Source organism: Varanus komodoensis, unplaced genomic scaffold (genome assembly GCF_004798865.1).
Source record: "Varanus komodoensis strain SLA01 unplaced genomic scaffold, ASM479886v1 scaffold11, whole genome shotgun sequence".
Lineage (NCBI taxonomy): Eukaryota > Metazoa > Chordata > Lepidosauria > Squamata > Varanidae > Varanus > Varanus komodoensis.
Window position 1 is genome coordinate 25,999,617 of NW_025335317.1, and position 10,104 is coordinate 26,009,720.

The 10,104-nt window shown below is 38.8% G+C and overlaps 1 protein-coding gene across 4 annotated transcripts in view; it reads right to left on the reverse strand.

Annotated features, from left to right (window-relative positions):
- PLCE1 (phospholipase C epsilon 1) overlaps positions 1 to 10,091 on the reverse strand; it is a 177,477-nt gene extending 167,386 nt beyond the window's left edge. For 3 of the 4 annotated variants that reach the window (XM_044420646.1, XM_044420645.1, XM_044420644.1), the window contains exon 1: positions 8,928 to 10,091. In XM_044420646.1, the coding sequence (XP_044276581.1) occupies positions 8,928 to 9,782 (855 nt within the window). In that variant the 5' untranslated portion in view covers positions 9,783 to 10,091. The remainder of the gene's footprint in view (positions 1 to 8,927) is intronic. The other variant, XM_044420648.1, reaches the window with a different exon arrangement.
- Between the last annotated feature and the right edge of the window lie 13 nt (positions 10,092 to 10,104).

The following is a 10,104-nucleotide window of genomic DNA, read 5'->3' on the forward strand; positions in this document are numbered from 1 at the left end:
CTAAAAAAATCGACCTCACAGATAATGTATTAAGTCAGTCTAGAGAGCACCAGGTCTAAACAAGTAGCATGAAGGCCATCAGAATGTAGTATGAAGTTGGATCAAGGAGACTGAAGAACTGGATGGTCTATCAGAGAACACCATCACCTGAAACAAACAACCCATCCACTGAAAGCATGAATATCTTGTCTGGCTTAATCTGCAGGTCTTTGGACCTCACTAGTCCATTACAGATTCCAGAAGCTCCTACAATAGTATGTGTTATTCTCCCCCCCCCCCCCCGATGCAAATGAAACTGAGCATAACATGAAGAGCTTACAGCTCAGAGGTAGGAAGAATATATGATCATTCCTACAGATGTCCTGGCCTGTCATTCAGAATACTTCCAAAGCTCATATTACCAGAGACAAACCTCTATCCATTTCCTTCCCTTCTACAGGGAACAGGAAGTTACCAAGCCCAGCCAAAGCTTGAGGATTATTATTTCTGTACACTGAAGTATAGAACATGCGATATGACATAAAATGAGCAAACAGGCCAAACTTTCTTAAGCAAGAAGGTATACAAGTTGTGAGATACAGAATTCATCCATCAGAAAAAAAGCTAGAAAAATAGAAAGATTGAGAGCAAGTATAAATTGCACATAAACAGTTAGTACTTTGAAAGTAGTAATCTAATAACATAATTTTCAAATCACAACTAAGCATTCAGTTGGCTATGTTGAAAGTACTGTGTTGAAAAACAGTTGAAATTATCTCAACATTAACAACCTTTATTTATCCCACTTTTTATTGAATATGGTTATGAACTTGTCAATCCTAGAATATTTCTTTTAACATTGCTGAACAGAACACTAAAATAAATATCTGCCCACAAGTGACAACATGTTCTTGTATGATCATTTCTTATAAGAGCCTTTCAAGTTTAACAGATTATTAATTTTCACCTACTCAGTCATCATTAAAACATCTAGTATACCATTATGAAGTACACTATATGCTGTAACGGGCGTACCAAGGATAGCTGCCACCCAAGTTTTCTGCCATTTATCAATATGCAGCTATGGCTGATTATGGCTCAGCTCTGGAGCAAACTAGGAGCAAATCTAGCAAGAAGGAAATAAATGATGAAAAACACATTATTACTAGTCCAGAATAAAGGAAAGTCCAAGCACAGATTTTTATCAGCAGTTCCGACATCAGTGGCATGACAGATCAGTTCAAGGGAAAACAAACTTCCAAGGTAATGGTAGCTGAAATAAAGATGCTGTTCCAGAAACTAGCAAATCTCAACTGCCGTCTTTTATCACTGATTCTCCTAAGCTTCAGGCTGTCTGCAGAGTTTCCCTACTTCTAAGGAGTTCCTGGCTCTCAAATACATCTTTATTCCTGAGTAAGCTAGCTACTGTGGTTCTGACATGGCCTGTGCCTCCACATTTTGGTACTGGCATGCTCTAGAGCCAGCCATGATCGTCCTCATTTGGATATGCATGCTGCTTAGGGGCACTGGCCAGGGACTTCTCAGAGACAACCATACTAGAGGAGCTTCTGTAGTTTTCTTGAATGTGCTACAGCTACTGGTAGCACTAGGAGGATCCATGAGGTCACAACTTCATCTAAAGAGTTAAAGACTCTCAAAATTACTGTAAGAGAAAACCCTTATTCTGAGGACTGTTGCTTGGCACCTAGGATGCTTATCTCAAAGAAATTCAGTACAGATCTCTCAGCTTCATATTATAGTTGCAATCAGAGATGCACAACTGAGCATGACCAGTACAGGATGTCCTTCCTAGCAGTCTGGCAGGGTCGAAGAGATCTCAGGTTCAAAGTGTGTTCCTGGTTTAGCTGCCAACTTATAATTCCACTAACAGATCTGATGCCCACTCCCAAAATTCATATAGTATCTCTACTAAATTTGCAACATAACCATAGCTCATTAATGAAACCCTACCACACCAATTTTGGCAGATAATCATCAACATATGTAAATATCATCAACGAATTCTACAGGAAGGGAAAAAAGGTAGTGAACTAACCCCAAGTCTACCATGTAGACTTCCAGAAAACCCCACTGCCAGAAGTATCAGTTACATTGCAGAGCTTTCTTGCCTACAAGTTGGCAACTGGAGGACTGCCTGGTATCACTCAGAAGAATGGACTGGGCCCTGGAGCATCCGTCAGCTGGACCATATTATACTCAGTGTATACTAAATGAGCTGAGTGAATTTCTTCTGAGTTGAATTATGGGCAGGGTCTCTTCTGTAACCCCAAATTAGGTGGCTTATTGATAGAATGTCTTTATCTGTACCAACCTTGGATGGCCACCTATTTCCATTTGTATTCCATTACAAGCACCTGTGCAGTATGCATAACTAAAGTTAGTACCATTTCTTCAAGTTTTCGTTTATACTTGTTGCCTCATTTCCTTTTTGCATCCAGCTAAGCAACTAAAATCACTTTTCTCTGGTACTGGACATATTTTTTTTCTTGTTCAGGAAGTAAACATCTACTTTATATTGGGATGCTGGTGGCTGGCAGCATGAGGGAATCCAAGCAGGAAGAGATGAAGAAGAAAATGGTACAGCTGAGGAGGATATTAGCAAATAAGAGTTTCCTCTTCCTGCAGCCATTCATGTCAAATCCATAGTGTGGCATGTGAAAACAGCCCATCTGATAGGGGAACATGACATTGGGAATCATAGCATGATGTCATATTACAGCTCCCAAGATGCATTTTGTTGATATGTATGCACAGTAATTCATATATGCACACAAGAATACCTTAAAATAATGGAAAAATTTATCTGAGATTGGACAGATGGATTTGTAAAATATTATTTCTGTTGTGTTAAATTTGCCCATAGCTGGTTAGTCCATTTTGCTGCACAAGATTCACAATAACTGCATGATAGGGCTGAAGAAAATATTTTATCACTTAGAGAACATAATATGAAATATTCCAAAAGTCTCAGAACCCACACTAACACTAACCCATCATGGCCATAATCCAAAGAACTGTATGACTAATTCCACATGCCCAGAAAGGAAGTCAATCATCCATGCCACATAACAAGCTGCTTTTGCAATTTGAAGGAATAATGTGTCATGTGGAAAGAGAATTCTGTTCAAAGAAAAAAACTGTCAAAGTCCACTGGACATATGCGAGTTCTTCAACAGAACTAAAGAAGCTCTCTGTATTGGGTCTATACTCTGCAGTCACATGTTTCAAAAAACTATCAACAAACATGACCATCTCTTATGGTCTGTTCAGAGGCAATTACTCTGTGCCGATAGATATTTTTTTAATGCAGCGAAGTTGACACAAGCAGATTTTTCTGCAAATTTTGGTCAGTTGATGTTCCGTATCTGAAAGCACTTGTCAAAAACTATTTAGTTTACATCGCACACCAAAATACCTCTGTGTGAAAATAATCTCTGCTACGTATTAGCCATTATACTAAGTTCAGTTAATTCATACAGTAAGGTTATAAGCAGGAGTTCCCTATTTTTTTGGCCCTGTGGACACATCAGAGAATTAGAGAAAATGCTCTGACACCACCACAAAATGCATAGTCAATGGGTCATTGCTTTGGATTTGCCTGTCCCTTCCATAGATCTTAGGCAGCATCTTACTAAGCAAAAACTTTTGTTACCTATTGGACATTGCAACATCTCTTTGTCTAGTTCAGCTAATTGCCAACAATGCAATGTAGCTAATATTTATTTTGAACATTGTTTTGACACTGTCAAATAACTGCTTCTTCTGGGGCAGGGGAAGGTTATTGCACAAATAAACTGTATCAGAGCAGTTTTTAAATAATCACTGATATTTATTAAATTTATTGCTCTCCCATTAGCCAAGATGGTTCTCTTTTAAATTATTCTTAACTACTTCAAGACATTAACACATGGTCAGTATAAATGGATTGTCTGTTCCCTTTTGAAAGCTGAAAAAGTGATATTACAACATTAAAAGGAAAAACCACATACTTTCTATAATTCAATGGACTGAGGGTCTTACTACATTTGAATGGGTGGCATAGAGATGTCACCTTGAAATAGGATTTGGATTTTTAGTCACTTTTATTGAATCCTGTGTATATTAGCTAGACAGCTGTGTGCATTTCATACAAATCCATGTACTTATATTTAAAACACTGAATGGATGGATGGTTGGTGGATGGGTGGATACATACAAATTTTAAAATTCCAGGTTCTGTGGGTACCATGTAGGGGACTCCTGCTGTAAAACTCTACACATGCAACCAAATACAATATATTTTAATACACAAGTGGCTCTGGGACCTCCCCAGAGAGGTCCGCCTGGCGCCACCATTATTTGTTTTTCGGCACCAGGCTAAGACCTTTTTATTTAAAACTTATTTTAATTGCTAAATTATTGTATTTATTAGGATTTTAAATTAGCCGAGAATGCACCGGGGGTTTTAAATGTTTTTTTCTTTTAAATTGTTACATTGTTATTGTTTATGTATGTTGGGGTTTTTTTGTATTTTTTGTGAGTTGCCCCGAGGTTTTGTTGCGATGGGGGCGGCAAAGAAATGTTTTAAATAAATAAATAATCCCCCCCACCCCCCAGGATGCATCTGCGACCCATCGAAAGGAGTAAATCAGTGAGGCCAAGATACCCCAAAATGCAGAATAATTGCACTGGTTATTGAACACACTGGTTGTGGAGATGCCTTCATATCATGCATTCATACCAGGGTGCTATAGCAACAATGATACAAGTGTAAAGTAACATGTTGGAATAATAAAAAAAAAATCACAATTTCAAGTATGTGATCTTAGTAAGGGTGAACAGCACAATGAAAATGCTGTCCCAGTAGCACAGCTCCTATGAAAAACTATGCTTGGCATAATTAGGATAGTAATTGAAAATAGATCTTCCAAGATCATACTCCCCTTCTAAAAATCTTTGTGAGAATGTACATAGAATACTGTGTACAGTTCTAGTCACTGCACCTGAAAAAGGACATTGAGTTGGAAAAGGTGCAAAGCCTGGTATCTAAAATGATGAAATGGTTGGAGCAGAAAGAAACAGTTACAACAATGGGAATGGTTTAGTTTAGAAAAAAAGGCAAGTAAGAGCTGGTAGTAGAAAGTGTAAAAGGAGCCATTTTTCTCCCTCTCCTATAATACAAGCACCTGGAGTCACCCCATGATTAGTGGGAGAGTCAGGATAGATTCACACAGTACATAATTAAACTATGGAATTCCGTGCCACAGGAAGTAATGATGGCCACCAATTTGAATGCCTTTAAAAGGTGACTGGAAAAATCCGAATAGGAGAAGGCTGCCAAAGGTTACTGCCCTTCTTAGCTATGTGCTGTCTCCTTTATCAGAGGCAGTATGCTTGTGTACACCAGTTGCTGAGGAGCATGGGCAGGTGAAACTCTTGTGCCTACCTATCCTGCTTGACAGATCCTGCAGGCAGTTGTTTTGCTACCATGTGAACCTTGGACTAGATGGATGATTAGTATAATCCAGCCTGGATATTCTCATACTAAATTTGCACTTAAATAAACCACTTCAAGATTTGTCACAACAGCAAAACATTAGTACAAGTGAAAATTAAAGAACAGCAGGAATTTTGAAAGGCGGACAAAATTTACAACTGTGTCACTAGCACAAAAGAAACCTAAGTGAAAAATGCAGTTGTTCTGTGAGAAAAATAACCTACTAAGATGAAACAATGTGTTATTTAAAAACAGAGACCCTAATCCTCTCTCTCTCTCTTTCAGAAAGATATCCTTATCTTTCTTTATAATTCTACTACCACAGAACAAAACTTTTTAAAAAATCTTTATTCATGTTCTTGCTCTGGTAGGTAGTGAGTTTCCTGTGATTAGCCTGGAATAAGGACAAATAACATATTTGACAGCATATTCACTCAATAACAAAAGGTAGGAGAGACGGGGATTCCTCAAGGATTCCTGTTCGGCAGTAGCTCTAGCTCCTTTCAAATCACAGGATGGAAAACATCCCAGCATAGCTTTCCTCAAAAGCACTGCAACAGGCCACTATCCTTTCTATTAGGTACAGAGGTTTAAGAGTTGAGCTTTGACAATACTATAAATTCAGGGATAGTCTAAAGAGAAGGACTAGTGGTGATCAAATGTACAGTGCAGGGATGGCCAGACTTGCTCAGTAGAAGAGCCACATATGATAAATGCTAGACGTTTGACAGCCACAAGCAGGTGTTCACAGGCTGTGACAAGAGGAAAGTGGGCTGGGTGACAAACATGTACCCATGGGCGCCTGCAGCAGCAAGCCACAAAATAAGCTCAAAGAGCTGCAATGCTGCTTGGTCACCCCTGGTATAGTTTTTTATCACTGTCATGTATGCATATGACTTCATGGAGGAGGAGGAGGAGATTTGCCAAGATGAAAATCTATTATCACCTTCAGTAAGGAGCCCAAGGTAAAAATCCTGCTTTGCCACGAGTCATTGACTTTTCAGTGCTGTCAAAGCAAAAAACTGGGAGACAAACTTGGAATGAGACGAAGCTTATTAGAATCCCTCCCTCCCCTTGTGCTCAACCTGGTCTTCCAAAGTGAGCTGAGAAGTCTGCAAATGCTCACAGCCTCCAGTTGTATGACCAGCAACCTTCTTCCACATAAGCTGCAGCAGGCCGAAACATGGCCACAGGCAGCACAGACGAGGAACACGGCTTGAGCAGCAGTTGCAAAGGGCTCCTTTCAAATTGCAGGCACATTTGGCACAAGATGGGGCACTGTTAGTGCAGTACATGGGACTCGATTCCTGGCAAGCACCCCATGAATGTTAAGCACACTTACCAGGTACTTGCATTCTGGGCCACTGTAAGGCAGTTAAGTAAAACGGCAAAGAAATTTAATGGCATACATGCACTGTAAGTGGATAATTTATGACGGCATGGACCCAATATGACCATGCCATAAAGTAGCTTTAGTGAAAGATGGAAAAATAGCCACTTGCTGGGTGGTAGTCCCAAAACCTCCTACTTTGACTGCAATTATCTGAAGAATAAGTGGTTAACCACAGAGTAATGCAAGAATTACCATTCCTTCCTCTCAACATCTGTATTGTTCATCATACTACTAACAATATTCACATGATCTAACAACAGTTTTCCATAAAGATAGAAACTTGGTCCATTCAGCATGATAACCCACACTCCTGGACACTCATAGGTTAAGTGGGGGTGGCTGTTGATTACCCATGGATTATTGTTCATATGTGAACTATTGTGCTGTCTGAACCCAGTGTTGCTAACAAACTGTGGCTTGTTAGCTATGAACAACCCAAGAAGAAAACCCATGATATGTTTTTGGGTTATGAACTGCAGGTTGTTCATGGTTAACAAACATAATTGTGTCCTGTTAGATTCAGACACCATGTTCAGAAAACACAACAAACCACATTCCAACAACTACCCATGGCTCAAAGAAAAACATATTTAACCCTTGAGAGTTGTGTGAACTTAGTCTAAGAAATCACCCTATGAGAAGTCCTTAGCCAGTGGCCAATACCAATGCTAATGTTTTTGTTGTTTAGCCAATGGTAATGTTTTTGTTGTTTAGTCGCAAAGTTGTGCCCGACCCATCACGACCCCATGGACAACATTCCTCCAGGCACTCCTGTCCTCCATCATCCCTCAGAGTCCACCCAAGCCCACACCCACTGGCCCAGTGACTCCATCTAGCTACCTCAACCTCTGCCATCCTTTTCTCCTTTTGCCCCATTCAGTAATATTGGACTCCAACTCCCAGCACCACAGCTAGCATGGCTAAGTCTGCTGTGAATTATGAGAGCTGTAGTCCAACATATCTGGAAGACACCAAGTTGAAAAAGCCTGCTCAATTATATTCTTGTATTAATTCAATGGCATTTTCTTTTCAGCATATATATACTGTCTTTTCTGTAAAAAATCAAGCATTCTTATAATAAAAGCATAAACCACAACACAGACAATAAAAAGGCAGGAAAACAGCATTGCAGAAATCATATCAACAGCAGCAGACCAATCAAGTACTCTCTTTTAAATGATGTCATCTCTATATAGAAAAAAATTTAAATAGTAGTTTATTAAGTGCTACACAAGACATAGTTCACCATGAATTATTTTGCCAAGTAATTACTTTGCAAATGTTTATTGTTGTGACACAATAATATGCAACCTCTTGCTGAAATTTATAAGTAACAGAATGCATGCATCACCTCCCTCATCCCCCACAGAAGGATAATTTCCATGACACAAATATATCACATCAATGTATGGATCCAAGATACACATTCTGCAAGAGGATGGGCTCTGCTCACAGAAAGTTTCTTTGCCCACTTTTTGGAGATTCCCCTTCCCAAACCACAGCTCACCCCAGATCTCCTGATTTTCATTGTAATATATTCAAGGGCTGAAAGGCTGCCATAAGGAAGAAGCAACAGGAAAGTCTAGTGAGAAACAGTGTGGTATAGTGCCTAGAAGTATGGGACTGGGATTCAGGAAATCCCAGTTCTAGTGCTCACTCAAAGTCACTGAATGAATTTGGGCAAGTCACAGATTCTCAGCAGAGCCTACCTCACAAGTTTGTTGTGGTGCAGATAAGATTGAGAGAATAAAGAAAATTTTGTAAGCTGCCCACAATTCCTTGGAAGGAAAAAGTTGGGATATAAATATAATGAGTAAAGTCCATATTTGTCAGATCAGTTATCCAACTCAAGTCTGAATCCAAGTCATGAGGTTCTCTCTAAAATCTCAATTACCAAATCTAAACTTTGATGTCAGGTGTACAACTACTACCGAGAATTCAAGAAAACAAACTGGCTTTAAGCAGACTGGCATTATGTAAAATTAATTTGCTTGAATCTAATTAATCATCACGGTCAGAAAAATATTAGACTTAAGGAAGTTATAAAAAGACACTTACCTCATGCCATATAGATTGCAGAAGGTAGGGATTTAATGTATGACTTATTGAAACTTGAAGTGTTAACTGTTCTGATATAATCCTACAGTTTGTTCTCCAGTGGTCAACATAATTCCAAGCAGTATCTCCTATGTGCCCAGATGGTAAAGTCCTTACAATTGCTCTTGTCCCAGTATAGACCGATTTTTTAACCTCCTTATCATTTTTGCAAAATCTTCTGATTAATAAAGTTGAGCGCTCCTTCTTACTTCGGGAAAGATCTTCCTCCATCTCTTCTCTATAGCTTTCATTGCAGTTTTCAAAATGGCTCAGAATGGGCTTTGAATATATTCTTCCAGTAAAATTACCACTTGAGAAAGTATTGTGGCTTAAGCATGCCACACTGAGTTTTTGGGATGCTCTTTCCAAACACAAATAGTTATGCACTGAAGTATCATAGGAATCACATAGCTGTTGTCCAGTTTTATCCCCACAGGTAGTTGGTAGTTCTATCAATTTACAAGTGCAGATTGTGGAATCACTGGTGCTTTCATTATAAGTCTTTACTGATTGTAAGGAGTCATTCCAAATTAATCTGTCGTGCAAGGTACATAAACCTTTTGAGATGTTTCTATTTTTAACATAACTGAAATCAACACTCTCAGTTTCATTTTCATTTACTGAGGACTGGCTTCTTAGTGGTTTCAACTCTACTTGAGATCCATCCATTTTTAACTGAATTTCAGCATGCATGGCTTTTTCCAGTGAAGAAGATATTCCAGTTTCCAAACATTTGTCTTTCTTTGTAAAAGAATCACACGATTTATAAAAGTGGTTGTAAAGCATTCCTTTTGCAGCTTTTCTGCATAATGTCATAATTTATGTTAAGAAACTCTAAAGAAGCATGAATATATGAGCCTCTTTCCCAGAGATTTTTTGCTATCAGTCATTTCTTTTCTCACATGTTAAACTAAAAGTACTAAACAATATTCCCTAGGGGCACTTTTTCTTCAAGCGTTGGCATGAGAGAGAGTTGTGTATATTTGCTTTCTTTGCATTTTCAGAAATATCATTTGGGGAGTTTCTCTTCACTTTCCAGTTCACAGACAAGACTGCCAAAGACCAAGTACAGAAAATGCTATTTGATGAAAGCATCCTGTCACACAGGCTTCAAATATTTCCCCTCCTTTCATTGAAT